This window comes from Trachypithecus francoisi, unplaced genomic scaffold, assembly GCF_009764315.1.
Source record: "Trachypithecus francoisi isolate TF-2019V2 unplaced genomic scaffold, Tfra_2.0 Lachesis_group20, whole genome shotgun sequence".
In the NCBI taxonomy this organism is placed as follows: Eukaryota; Metazoa; Chordata; class Mammalia; order Primates; family Cercopithecidae; genus Trachypithecus; species Trachypithecus francoisi.
This window is the reverse complement of record NW_022681466.1, coordinates 17894325-17909010: the sequence shown is the minus strand read 5'-3', so window position 1 is coordinate 17909010 and position 14686 is coordinate 17894325. Positions and strand designations below refer to the sequence as shown.

The 14686-nt window shown below is 47.6% G+C and overlaps 1 protein-coding gene across 12 annotated transcripts in view; it reads right to left on the bottom strand.

Annotated features, from left to right (window-relative positions):
* STAT3 (signal transducer and activator of transcription 3) overlaps positions 1 to 7390 on the bottom strand; it is an 86441-nt gene extending 79051 nt beyond the window's left edge. For 4 of the 12 annotated variants that reach the window (XM_033182966.1, XM_033182971.1, XM_033182969.1 and 1 more), the window contains exon 1: positions 7101 to 7385. In XM_033182966.1, the coding sequence (XP_033038857.1) occupies positions 7101 to 7381 (281 nt within the window). In that variant the 5' untranslated portion in view covers positions 7382 to 7385. Of the gene's footprint in view, positions 1 to 7100 lie in introns of all 12 variants that reach the window. The other 8 variants (XM_033182965.1, XM_033182972.1, XM_033182970.1 and 5 more) reach the window with 3 other exon arrangements.
* Positions 7391 to 14686: the final 7296 nt, after the last annotated feature.

Here is a 14686-nt window from a genome sequence, read left to right as displayed (position 1 = left end):
TTAATGACATTTAAACCCAATTATTAACAGAAAAGGGATAAGAACTGTGGTTCCTTGGCCTCCTTTCCCCCTTGGTTTGGTTGTCCTAAAGAACTTCTACTTGTAGCTCCCTAAACACACAAGGCTGTTTTTCTTTTTTTGTTTGTTTTTTGTTTGTTTGAGACGGAGTCTCGCTCTGTCGCCCAGGCTGGAGTGCAGTGGCGCGATCTCAGCTCATTGCAAGCTCCGCCTCCCAGGTTCATGCTATTCTCCTGCCTCAGCCTCCTGAGTAGCTGGGACTACAGGCGGGCCTGCGCCACGCCCGGCTAATTTTTTTGTATTTTTCAGTAGAGACGGGGTTTCACCGTGTTAGCCAGGATGGTCTCAATCTCCTGACCTCGTGATCTGCCTGCCTCAGCCTCCCAAAGTGCTGGGATTACAGGCATGAGCCACCGCACCAGGCCGACACAAGGCTGTTTTAAGCCTCTGCACACTCATGTTCCTTCAGCCTTGAATGCAACTATTTATAACGCAACTTTGTGGAAAGAATTCCTATTCATCCTACAAAACCCTATTCAGGTGTTCCCATCTGATAAAGCCCCTCAGTAATGATGACTTTCTCTCACTCCTGAAGAGAATTAATCTCTTTTCTTGGATATTTAATAAGAACTTAGATTTACAGAGCTCTTATTATGTGCCAGGCACTATGCTAAGCATTTTATCCACATGATCGTATTGAATCGTCAACCGTACCTACAAGTACTGTTATCATCTTCTTTTACAGATAAGAAAACAGAGGCTCAGGTTCTGACTAGGAAGTGGCAGATCCAGGATTCAGTTCCAGATCTGTTTGACTTCAGAGCCTGAGTCTTGAACCACTCACTGTCCTGTCGTCTCCCCTGTCCTACTTCCATACTGGCACAAGACACACCTTGGTCCCTGCAACATCTCCAGTTTCATGAAAACGGACAATGTTTCATTATCCTTGGATCATGCCTGATGCAATACCTGGCTCTCAATATGTTTGCTGATCTGAATTAGAGAGTTGCGGTAATCCTAACATGACAAATGAGAACTGACCACAACAGAAATTCATTCTTCCGTATGTTATTCCCAGGCCTCATAACCTCTCCTTCCTCTGAAGACATGTAGCATTCAGTGTAGCACTATCAGATAGAATGTCTCACTCTGTTGCCCAGGCTGGAGTGCAGTGGCAGGATCTCAGCTCACTGCAGCCTCCACCTCCCAGGTTCAAGCAATGCTCCTGGCTCAGCCTCCAGAGTAGCTGGGACTACAGGTGTGAGCCACCACACCTGGCTAATTTTTGTATTTTTAGTAGAGACGGGGTTTCACCATGTTGGCCAGGCTGGTCTCAAACTCCTGACTTCAAGGGATCCGCTCACCTCTGCCTCACAAAGTGCTGGGACTACAGGTGTCAGCCACCATGCCCGGCCTGTTTTTGCTTTTTTTTTTTTTTTTTTAAAAGAAACAAGGTGGTCTCACTATGTTGCCCAGGCTAGGCTCAAACTCCTAGGCTCAAGCAATCCTCTTGCCTCGGCCTTCCAAAGTGCTGGGATTATAGGCATGAGCCACTACTCCTGGCCCGATATGCTATTTCTTTTAAAAACTGGAGGCACTAATCCCAGCATTTTGGGAGGCCGAGACAGGCGGATCACGAGGTCAGGAGATCGTGACCATCCTGGTTAACATGCTGAAACCCCGTCTCTACTAAAAAATACAAAAAAACTAGCCGGGCGAGGTGGTGGGCGCCTGTAGTCCCAGCTACTCGGGAGGCTAAGGGAGGAGAATGGCGTAAACCCGGGAGGCGGAGCTTGCAGTGAGCTGAGATCCGGCCACTGCACTCCAGCCTGGGTGACAGAGCGAGACTCCATCTCAAAAAAAAAAAAAAAAAAAAAAAAGCCGGGCGCGGTGGCTCAAGCCTGTAATCCCAGCACTTTGGGAGGCCGGGGCAGGCGGATCACGAGGTCAGGAGATCGAGACCATCCTGGCTAACACTGTGAAACCCCGTCTCTACTAAAAAATACAAAAAACTAGCCGGGCGAGGTGGCGGGCGCCTGTAGTCCCAGCTACTTGGAGGCTGAGGCAGGAAAATGGCGTGAACCCGGGAGGCGGAGCTTGCAGTGAGCTGAGATCCGGCCACTGCACTCCAGCCTGGGCGACAGAGCGAGACTCCATCTAAAAAAAAAAAAAAAAAACTAGAGGCACCTCAAACAATTTACCACCAAAGGACCATGTGGCCATACTGACTAAAGTGCACTACACTTTACGCTTACATCTTGTAAGCCAAGTTGTCTAACAAAGAGTATATAACCACAATATTAATTCTTTCCACCATAACCAATAAGGTCTGGGCCAGCCCAGCAATGTCATCCTCCTGGATCTCACTGAGGCAGCTCCAGAACACCAGAAGTTCTTCAGGATTTGGGTATGTCCCTCAAGTACTCTTTCAGTGGTTTTTATAAATGACCCAAAAGTTATGGCGAAATTTTTAAATGCAAAAGACATAAAATATGAGTGGCTTATGCCTGTAATCCCAGCACTTTGGGAGGCTGAGGCAGGAGGATTGCTTGAGTCCAGGAGTTTGAGACCAGCTTGGGCAACATGGTGAAACCCCCTCTCCACTAAAAATTTAAAAACTAAGCCAGGCCTAGTGGTGTGGGCCTGTAATCCCAGCTACAATTAAAAATCCTCAAAAAACACTTCTGCACTTAAGCACACTATGCTTTTTTCACCCAAAGCACCAAATCAAATTAATCAGGACACCTATCTTTGTACAATGTCAGACTCCAGTTAATAACTTCCCTAGGGCAGAGGGCATATGCACTGATTTACTTTGTACAAATTAACCAGCATCAGGCAATCAGGCCTGTGCCTAACACATGGTAGGCACTCTATGATTAAAGATCAGTGCTTTGCCTCCAAAGTTTTAAAAGCTTCCCCTACAAAAGAACAGAACTGAAATTCCTTGGTCTTGTATTCAATGTCTTTTATAAGTAATCACTTCTCCCCTACTTACCCTCCTAACCCTCCTAGTCTACTGGGCTACCAGGAATCTTTTTTTTTTTTTTTTTTTGGAGATAGGGTCTTTGTCACCCGGGCTGGAGTGTGGCAGCAGGATCACGGTTCACTGCAGCCTCAACCCCCTGGGCTCGGGTGATCCTCCCACCTTAGTCTCAATAGTAGCTGGGACTACAGGCCCATGCCACCAGGCCTGGCTTATTTTTTTAATTTTTAGTGGAGAGGGGGTTTCACCATGTTGCCCAAGCTGGTCTCAAACTCCTGGGCTCAAACAATCCTCCTGCCTCAGCCTCCCAAAGTGCTGGGATTACAGGCATAAACCACCACAAATTCTTTTTTTTTTTTTTTTTTTGAGACGGAGTCTCGCTCTGTCGCCCAGGCTGGAGTGCAGTGGCCGGATCTCAGTTCACTGCAAGCTCCGCCTCCCGGGTTCACGCCATTCTCCTGCCTCAGCCTCCCGAGTAGCTGGGACTACAGGCACCCGCCACCTCGCCCGGCTAGTTTTTTGTACTTTTTAGTAGAGACAGGGTTTCACCGTGTTAGCCAGGATGGTCTCGATCTCCTGACCTTGTGATCCGCCCGCCTCGGCCTCCCAAAGTGCTGGGATTACAGGCTTGAGCCACCGCGCCCGGCCCACCACAAATTCTTTACACCTATCAAATTCCACCCATTATTTGGGACCCAGTTGAAATCACTCCTTTGGCAAAAAGACTTTCTAGACAACTCCAGGCCTCATAACCTCTCCTTTTTCTGAAGACCTGTAGCATTCAGCAGTAGCACTGTCCAACAGAACATTCTATGATAACAGAAATGTTCTACATCTGTACTGTATATTCTTTTATGTAGAACAGCTACCTTGTTAGCGCAAGAGTAAAGTCTCACCATCTCTTTGCTGACAAGATGTTACACTGGATGGTTAAAACATTTATCAACTCCCCGAGTAGACTGAAATTTCTGTGAACACAAGATACAACTTATTCTTCATAGCAACTCTGACAAAGTTACAAAAGGTATATATTTGTTGGCCAGGCAAGGTGGCTCATGCCTGTAATCCCAGCACTTTGGGAGGCTGAGGTGGGCAGATCTCTTGAGGTCAGAAGTTTGAGACCAGCCTGGTCAACATAGTGAAACCCCACCTCTATTAAAAATACAAAAAGTAGCTAGCTGGGCGTAGTGGTGGGCACCTGTAATCCCAGCTACTCAGGAGGCTGGGGTGCAAGAATCACTTGAACCCAGGAGAAGGAGGTTACAGCAAGCCAAGATCACACCACTGCATTCCAGCCTGGGTGATAGAATGCAACTCCAACTCAAAAAAAAAAAAAAAAAAAGTATATATTTGTTGATTTGCACATCACCTAAGAAAACCATACGCTAAAAAGGTGTCTGGAAAGTTGGTCACCACCTCTACGCCATCTCACATCTGAATGTCAAAAGACACGTAGAGGCAGGGTAGTTAAAGCAACTTTCTAGAGATAGAAATGACCACTAATCAAGCCACAATGCACTCTGGTTTAAATGACATTTAGGTCATGACTGTCCTTAATCTAAAACAAACCTAGATTAGTATTTCTTTTCATTAGTAAACAGCTAAATTCTGATGGTAAATTATGCTGACCAAAAACAGTTCCTCACTTCCCAAGTTAGACATAGCAATTAGGTAGAAAAATAATCTAAGCAAGCTCCATTTGTATTTCTTTTTTCACCTGTTTATTGAATATTTACCTCCCATGAAGTCTTTCGGCCTATTGGTGGTATTTTACTGTTCAGATATATGTTAGAACTTCACTGATACTGGGTGCGGTGGCTCACACCTGTAATCCTAGCACTTTGGGAGACGGAGGCGGGTGGCTCACGAGGTCACGAGTTCAAGACCAGCCTAGCCAATATGGTAAAACCCTGGTCTCTACTAAAAATACAAAAATTAGCCAGGCATGGTGGCACACGCCTGTAGTCCCAGCTACTTGGGAAGCTGAGGCAGGAGAATCACTTGAACCCAGGAGGCAGAGGTTACAGTGAGCCAAGATTGCGCCACTGCACTCCAGCCTGGGTGACAGAGCAAGACTCTGTCTCAAAAAAAAATAAAAATAAAAAGAATTTCACTGATACTTTTCACAAAATATACAAAAGGTGGCACAAATTCCACCACTATGGCACTCTGCCGCCTTGAGCAAGTGTCTTGATCCTTTGGCCTCAATTTTCTTATCTACAATATTACAGTAATTGTTATGTGAACTACCTACCTCACAAGTCCTTTGTGGGTCAATTCATAACTGTGCTGTGGTATTTCTTTTTCTTTCCTTTCTTCCTCCTTTCCTTTCCTTTCTTTCTTTCTTAGAGACGGGTTCTCATTATGTTGCCTAGACTAGACTCTAGACCCAATTCCTGGCCTCTCACCATGTTGCCCAGACCAGACTCAACTCCTGGACTCAAGGAATCCTCTGGCCTCAGCCTTCAAGTAGCTGGGATCACAGGTGTGCACCACCATGCCTGGCACTGTGGATATTTTTAAGTGATTATTCTTCCTAAATGAACTACATAAAAAACAAAAGATTCATGAATTTACTAATGGTTCTTTGTGATGGATGTGCTAATACAGAGACTAAAATCAAGGCTCCAACCTCTAAAAAAATTTTTTTTTTTAATTCCAGACTTGTTTCCCCATCCCACTGTGCAAACTGAACAAAAACTGGGCTAGCACTCCCGTCTGGAACATGTAATAGGGAAATAAATGTGCTGACTCAGAGAACACAGACATATTTAATATAAAATAAAATAGAAAACTGGCTGAATAAAGTCATAACACAGTCTAAATCCACATATAAAAGATTGGGATGATTTTCTGCTTTGCTTTATTCAAGCCCAATGCTTTATCAGCACAGCCAGCCAAAAATTTACAACCCATGCATAGACTACGTAAACCTTTAGTTGCACATACAGTAAGACCAGGAGGTACACACTATACACATTTTTAACAAAAAACAATGACTAACCACTGATTTTGTCACCACACTTACAATGACCTGATATGGCACAGAGTGATGTGTACCAAACATGGAAATACCAACTTGGGTGATGGTTTGAATCTTGTTAACTTCAGTGCAACCACACCCCCCTAAACGCAGGTAAACTTTGCACACATGGTTTTGTCAAGGCCAGCCTTTGTTTCCCTCTCCTCTGCATTTACCCAAGATCTTGGCTCTGAGACAGAGAACTCCCACACTCGATTGGTTCATTCCGTCCTATGCAATTAAGCAACACCACAATCCAGTAAACGCAATGGCTCAATTATTTATCTTCTGGCCGACTTTACCAGGTACTTGGAAAAGAACATTGCCAAGAGATTTATTTCTCTCTCTAGAGCTGGCTTGATGGGTTGACGGGGATTTTATTTTGTCTTTTTTTCCCCCTCTTTTTTACATGGCGGGGGCGTGGGGGGAGCATAGTTTAACCTAGAAAAAGATGGGAGGGAATTTAGAAAGAGTACCGGTCTGTCAATTTCCCTACAGGAAACTTGATTCTTATGCAATAAAGCCTACCCGCGACCAGCCAGCCCGTGAGGCTGCAGGGGACAGACACACCTATTCCTGCCTCCAGAAGGGCACAGCTGGCTCCTGAAGGAGCGGGAACGGGGCAAGCGGAGGAAGTGGCTCAGCGGGAGCCGCCGGCCGGGCGGGGAGGAGGCGCTTTCCGACCCCCACCCGCGCCGGTGATCCCCGCCGGCGTGACAGTCGCTCCGGTGACCGGAACGTCACCAGGGCCCCAGGGAGCAGGAAATCGGGGGACTGTCCCTCACTCCTGCCGCCGCAGCCGAGTGCGCCCTCGCCCCACGGTGCCCCCTCGGGCCCGTTCTCACTGTTTCTCCGAAGAACGAAACTTCCCTCCAGCGCCCGGAGTCCCTTCCGAGGCCCGCTCCTGTCATCCCGAAGAGTCTTCCCTCAGGGCGACCCTCCGCGTCTCCTCATCTCTCCCCGCCCCACTGCAGCATCCATCACAAAATCCCCAAGGTCCCAGAGGCCATCAACCGCGGCGGCGCCCCCAGGTCCACAGACCTCCCCGACGGCCCCACCCTGCACCCCCTTCACCTGTTTCTCCAGCAGAGGCCGAGAGGCCGGGGCTGCGCGTGCGCCGGGGGCGGGCGGCGGGGCTCCCTCAGGGCGAAGGGCTTCTCCGAGCCGAGGGGGAGAGACAGCGCCGAGCCGGGGTGCCAGTCCAGGATCCGGTTGGGGCTTGTTCCCTCGGCTGCGACGTCGGAACCCCCGGCTCCCCCTCCCGGTCTACGCCGCCGCAGCTCCGGAAACCGCTGAATTACAGCCCCTTCAGCCAATCCCCGCCCAGCCCCAGCCTGGCCGAGGCACGCCGTCATGCATAATTCATGAACGGCCATTTCGCTCGGCCACCCAGAGGTCCCAGTGCGTGTGCGCTACCGACAAAGCCCCGCCCACTGACCAATGAAGAGGACAGCTAGGAGAAAGGGCGGAGCCAAGAGAAGACTGAGACGCCCCTGTGCTGGCTGTTCCGATAGTTCGGTGCTCCTCCCTCCGCCACAGCGAGGGAAGAGCCGAGGACTTGGGCACAGAAGCCCGGGGGGAGGGAGGGAAGATGACCGGAATGTTCTGCTGAAAACTCAGCTGAGTTCCTGGCAGTGCGTGACGTCAAGGCACTTTAAATGCCCCGATAGAGCTCCCTCCTGTCCGCTCTCCCTTTTCCCGGCCCTTGGCACCACGTGGTGGCGAGATTGAGAGCCTCTTACCACGTGGGAGTCAGCCAGTTAGACAGTCCCCAGGTATCTCGAGATCCTCTGGGGACCCAACACCTGAAATGGGTTCTGGGGACAGCAAAAAGAACATGGGTGACTCCGCCTGCTTTGAACTTCAGTTTCTGCGTGAGCAGGGACACACACACCCGGAAACATGACGTGGAAATAGAGTAAATACTAGAGTGCGTGGGGAGAGGGTAGTAGATTTAACCCCGTCCTCCGTTCCATCACTTCAAGCATCAAACTCCGACCAGCTAGCCCATTGGCCGGTACAGGCGAATACAGAAGACGGTGTATACGAAAGTTGATACGTGTAGGGCTTGACATTTTTATGCGTCTGAATTGAAATACATGAAATGTTCCGCCTTTTTCGTTTCCACCTTGCCTACTTGGTATGCAAGTTTTGCTGAATTGAAGCCAGTGGTTCATAGGAAATGTAGACATTTTGCCTTTCATAATAGAGGATGGACTTTGCATAATGGAGTGATTTCTGTATGTGCTGATACTATCAGGGTTTTTAATTTTTATTTTTTTAGGGTCTTTAAACATATGTTAATATTTGTGTTTGTTTAATACGAGCCGGTATAAAGACAAAAATCCATAAAGGATCCATTATCTCACTGCTCAGATAACCCCTGACATTTTTTTTTCAATGAAACTAATAACATGTTCCTGTTTAGAAAATGCAGACCATTCAGAAAGGTCAAAAATTTTAAATGAAAATCTTTCCCTACCCCCATCATTCCTTCTCCCCAAGGATAGCTATTCTTATTAATTTCTAGTGAGAAAAATCAATGACTCTTAACCTTTGAAGGGAGTCACAGATCCTTCTGAGTGTTTGAAGGAGACTAGATTCTAGCCCCAGAAACAGCACAAGCTTTTACTCACATGGTTCCACAGATACCTGAAACCCGTCTAACATCTACATATTCAGACCACTCATACCACCTCATATCCAACGAGGGACAGAGGCATCTACAGGGCAATTCATAGGGTCATTGGTGCTGGGAATTGAGAACCTCCTATTGCCCTCTGGTAGACACAGCCCAATGTGGAAATTGCTGTATTTAACCTGTAGAGTGTGTAAGTATTGATTAGACTGTTTATCTACACCACAGGACAGATATCCCTCATCTCCACCTATATTCTCTTGTAACTGCGCTATCCCATGCCATTAACTTCCTCCCTGATAACATAGGGTCTAGGACTTGTTTAGTGATTTACTGCTTACAAAGCACTTACACACCTTATACACTCCCTGCCTCGTTTCTTTCTCACAATCATGAGTAGCAGATAGGAGAGGCCATATTATCCGCTGATAGAAAACTAAAGCAAACATAATATGACATTTTCAAGATCACAGAGATATTCAGAAATATACCAGGTTTTAGGGCTTTATGTCCCATAGCTTTGTTCCATTCATTCAAACCCTGCCCTGACTTCTCAGGAGCTGGCCTCTGTTTCCCTCATTGGCCTCCCCACCAGTAACACATAAAATCTACCTCTGAGACTATCGGTTTGACCTGCAAAAATTCTCTTCAACCCAGACACTGGCCTTTCTCCACGTCCCGCCAAATTCCTCTTGGCTAAATGCTGCAGTTTCTGTTCCTTGGGCCACTGCCTTAATCACCTGATAATTCTCTCCTTACTCTATCCTATTCTTCCACTGGCTGCCAGAGACATCATCCTAAAAATTAAAAAAATAAATATACATTCAGGCCAAGTTGGGTAGATCACAAGATCAGGAGTTCGAGACCAGCCTGGCCAACATAGTGAAACCCCGTCTCTATTAAAAATACAAAAATTAGGCTGGGCACTGTGGCTCACACCTATAATCCCAACACTTTAGGAAGCTGAGGCGGGCAGATCACCTGAGGTCAGGAGTTCGAGACCAGCCTGACCAATATGATGAAACCCTATCTTTACTAAAAATACAAAAATTAGCTAGTCATGGTGGCTTGCACCTGTAATCCCTGCTACTGGGAAGGCTGAGGCAAGAGAATCGCTTGAAGCCAGGAGGTGAAGGTTGCAGTGAGCCGAGATCGCGCCATTGCATTCCAGCCTGGGCAACAAGAACGAAACTCCATCTCAAAACAAAACGAAACAAAAGCAAAAATTAGCCAGCCATGGTGGCACGCACCTGTAGTCCCAGCTACTCAGGAGGCTGTGAGCCCAGATCCCTCCACTGCACTCCAACCTGGGTGATAAAGCAAGACTCTGGCTCAAAAAAAAAACAAAAACAAAATTCAATCATGTCACAGTCGGTTTAAAAATCTCTATGGTTCCCTCTTACCGGCAAGATAAAATCCAAGTTAATTTTTTTTTTTTTTTTTTTTTTTTTGAGACAGAATTTCCTCTTGTCACCTAGGCTGGAGTGCAATGGTATGATCTTGCGTCACTGCAACCTCTGCCTCCCGGGTTCAAGCAATTCTCCCGCCTTAGCTTCCCAAGTAGCTGGGACTACAGGTGCCCACCACCATGCCCAGCTAATTTTTGCATTTTTAGTAGAGACGGGGTTTTACTATGTTGGCCAGGCTGGTCTTGAACTCCGGTCCTCAAGTGATCTGCCCACCTCGGCCTCCCAAAGTGCTGGGATTATAGACATGAGCCACTGCGTCCGGCTAATCTACGTTACATTTAAAAAATGCTGGCCAGGCCGGGCGCGGTGGCTCAAGCCTGTAATCCCAGCACTTTGGGAGGCCGAGGTGGGCGGATCACGAGGTCAGGAGATCGAGACCATCCTGGCTAACACGGTGAAACCCCATCTCTACTAAAAAAATACAAAAATCTAGCCGGGCGAGGTGGCGGGCGCCTGTAGTCCCAGCTACTCGGGAGGCTGAGACAGGAGAATGGCGTGAACCTGGGAGGCGGAGCTGGCAGTGAGCTGAGATCCGGCCACTGCACTCCAGCCTGGGCGACAGAGCGAGACTCCATCTCAAAAAAAAAAAAAAAAAAAAAAAAAAAAATGCTGGCCAGGCACAGTGGCTCATGCCTGTAATCCTAGAGCTTTGAGAGACCGAGGCAGGAGGATCATTTGTGGCCAGGAGTTCAAGATCAGCCAGGGCAACATGGCAAAACACCAACTTTACATAAAATTAGCAGGGCGTGGTGGTGGCATGCCTGTAGTCCCAGCTATTCTGGAAGCTGAGGTAGGAAGATCACTTGAACTCAGAAGGAAGTTCGAAGTTACAGTGAGCTGTGATCGTTCTACTGTACTCTGGTCTGAGCAACAGAACAAGACCAACCTGGTCTCAAAAACAAACAACAACAAAAAAAACTGACCATTTAATTCAGTGCCATGGCTGGGCGCGGTGGCTCGCGCCTGTAATCCCAACACTTTGGGAGGCCGAGGCCGGCAAATCCTGAGGTCAGGAGTTCAAGACCAGCCTGGCCAACATGATGACACCCCATCTCTACTAAAAATACAAAAAAAATAGCTGGGCCTAATGGCAGGTGCCTGTAATCCCAGTTACTTGGGAGGCTAAGGCAGGAGAATCACTTGAACCGGGGAGGCGGAGGTTGCAGTGAGCCGAGTTCACTCTACTGTGCTCCAGCCTGGGTGACAAAGTGAGACTCTGTCTCAAAAAAAAAAAAAAAAAATGAAATGAAAAAAGCACTATAATTCAGTGCCATGCATGTGGTAGGAGCTCAATTGATGTTCCTTCTTTCTCCCTCTTGATTTGAATCATAAAATCCTACAGGCCTGGTGCAGTGGCTCACACCTGTAATCTCAGCACTTTGAGAGGCCAAAGTGGGTGGATCACCTGAGGTCAGGAGTTCAATATCAGCCTGACCAACATGTTGAAAGTCTGTCTCTACTAAAATTACAAAAATTAGCCAAGCGTGGTTGTGGGCACCTGTAATCCTAGGTACTCAGGAGACTGAGGCAGAAGAATCTCCTGAATCCAGGAGATAGAAGTTGCCGTGAGCTAAGATTACGCCATTGCAATCCAGCCTGGGCAATACAGTGAGACTCTGTCTTAAAAAAAAAAAAAATCTACAAAGGCTGATCTGTATCTCCCCTTTTCTAACCTAGTCCTACAAACCCTACTAAATGTGCTACCTTCCTCTAAACATATCTACACCCTCTGCAACTTCATGCCTCTGTGGATAGTCTTCCTTCCACCTGTAATGTCTTCCCTTTCCTCAGTCCCTACCTGAGAACTCTTACTCATTCTTCAAAGCCCTGTTGCAACATCACCTCCTCTAGGCTTCCCTCTATTCTTACTGGCAAAGTTAATCTCCTACCAGACTCCCTCAGCAGGTTGTTTCCCCATCTACCTTGAACTCTAATAAATCCATGTATTGGCCTACTTCCTGAAAAATAAACAATAATTAACATTGATTAAGTAATCACTACTATGTTCCAGGAACTATGCTAAGCATTTTACATAGATGATCTCATTTGATCCTCACCAGAACCCAGTGAGGTGGGTAATATTATAATTCTTATTTTACAACTGAGAAAACGAAGACTTAGAAAGTGAAAGACTGGCTCAAGACTGGTCTCACAGCTAGAAACTAGGTGGAAACTCAGAATGAAAATCAGGTCTGGCTGACTCTCTGGCCACATGCTAACAAACATCTTCCCCTAAACTGTGGGTTTCTGGAAACTTGAACCCCTTCAGGCCTGTCTTCATAATCTCAGCATCTGTCATCTAGCCTAGAGCTCACCTAAGACTGAATTAATTAAATATTAATAAATAGGTCTTGGCCGGGCGCGGTGGCTCAAGCCTGTAATGCCAGCACTTTGGGAGGCCGAGGCGGGCGGATCACGAGGTCAGGAGATCAAGACCATCCTGGCTAACACAGTGAAACCCCATCTCTACTAAGAAATACAAAAAACTAGCCGGGCGAGATGGTGGGCGCCTGTAGTCCCAGCTATTCGGGAGGCTGAGGCAGGAGAATGGCGTGAACCCGGAAAGTGGAGCTTGCAGTGAGCCGAGATCCAGCCACTGCAACAGCCTGGGCAACAGAGCAAGACTCCGCCTCAAAAATAAATAAATAAATAAATAAGTCTTGAGGCCTGGTGTGGTGGCTCATGCTGTAATCCTAGCACTTTGGGAGGCTGAGGCAGGCGGATCACTCCAGCCTGAGCGACAGGGCGAGCCTTGGTCTCAAAAAACAAAAAAAGGACAGGGCGCAGTGGCTCACGCCCATAATCCCAGCACTTTGGGAGGCTGAGGCGGGTGAATCATGAGGCCAGGAGATCGAAACCATCCTGGCTAACATGGTGAAACCCCATCTCTACTGAAAAAATACAAAAAAATTAGCCGGGCGTGGTGGCAGGCGCCTGTAGTCCCAGCTACTCAGGAGGCTGAGGCAGGAGAATGGCGTGAACCCAGGAGGAGGAGCTTGCAGTGAGTCCAGATTGCGCCACTGCACTCCAGGTTGGGCGACAGAGTGAGACTCCGCCTCAAAACAAACAAGCAAACAAACAACAACAAAACAGAAAAAGAAAAAAAAGGCCGGGCGCGGTGGCTCAAGCCTGTAATCCCAGCACTTTGGGAGGCCGAGACGGGCGGATCACGAGGTCAGGAGATCGAGACCATCCTGGCTAACACGGTGAAACCCCGTCTCTACTAAAAAAATACAAAAAATTAGCCGGGCGAGATGGCGGGCGCCTGTAGTCCCAGCTACTCAGGAGGCTGAGGCGAGAGAATGGCGTAAACCCGGGAGGCGGAGCTTGCAGTGAGCTGAGATCCGGCCACTGCACTCCAGCCTGGGCGACAGAGCGAGACTCCGTCTCAACAAAAAAGAAAAAGAAAAAAAAAATACTGAGTGGGGAGGACTGTTGAAACTGGAGGAAAGAGACATCCCTGCATAACGATGCCTGAGGTGTTTTGGCAGAGAGAAGGCCCAAGGAGTTTGTGTTGCGCAGACCTGTTCTTCACTGTGATATTAGTGAGGGGGGTTTGGGCAGCTCTGGGTGAGCCTTTCTGTTGCTGAACCCCATGAAGATCTCATTACCCTCACAAGTTGCCCCTTACTCCCTTTGGTGACCGCAGTGACTTGTCACCCACTTACCATCCCCAAGGTTCTCTTTCTTGCCATGCTTTCCTCTTGACTTTGGGTTTTACTGCTAATTCCTTCAGGGAAGAGATGGAGTTCTCACAGGGTTAATGAGAAGTTTGGACACAAATATAGTTGTCATTAAGGAAAAACAGATACTCAAGCTCTCAAATTAGAGATGCTGTACTTCAATTTGAATCCTGGCTCTGCCATTTACCAGCTCTGTGTTCTTGGGGAAGTGACTTCGCCTTAGGTAAGTCTCATTTTCTGCATCTGTAAAGTCACAGTATTTGCCTCATGGGGTTATTGTAAAGTTTAAATGAGTTCACAGATGTGTTACATGAATTACATGCTTAGAACGGTGGCTAGTACATAGTCAACACTCTGTGTTTGTTAATGCTGATATCATTATTCAAGACTTTTTTTGGAGACAGAGTCTCGCTCTGTTGCCCAGGCTGGAGTGCAGTGGCAACCTTTGCCTCCCAGGTTCAGGCGATTCTCCTGCTTCAGCCTCCCAGGTAGCTGGGATTACAGGCCCGCACCACCACACCCGGCTAATTTTTTGTATCTTTAGTAGAGGCAGGGTTTCACCATGTTGGGCAGGCTGGTCTCAGACTCCTGACCTTGTGATCCACCCACCTTGGCCTCCCAAAGTGCTGGGATTACAGATGTGAGCCACTGCGCCCAGCCCCCCACTCAATATTTTCAAGGCTATGATTTTTTTCCTATATCACTTCACACATCATTCATACCATGTCCTTCTGTTCTTCCAGTCAATTCTCATGGGGCTTTAGATACAGTTCTCCTTTATCTCATCTCCTTCAAGGCCCTGCCTACCCCACCTACTTCTCTGCTGCCCATTAAATTCCAGCCAGTCCACTTCCCAGCTCAGAACCTTTG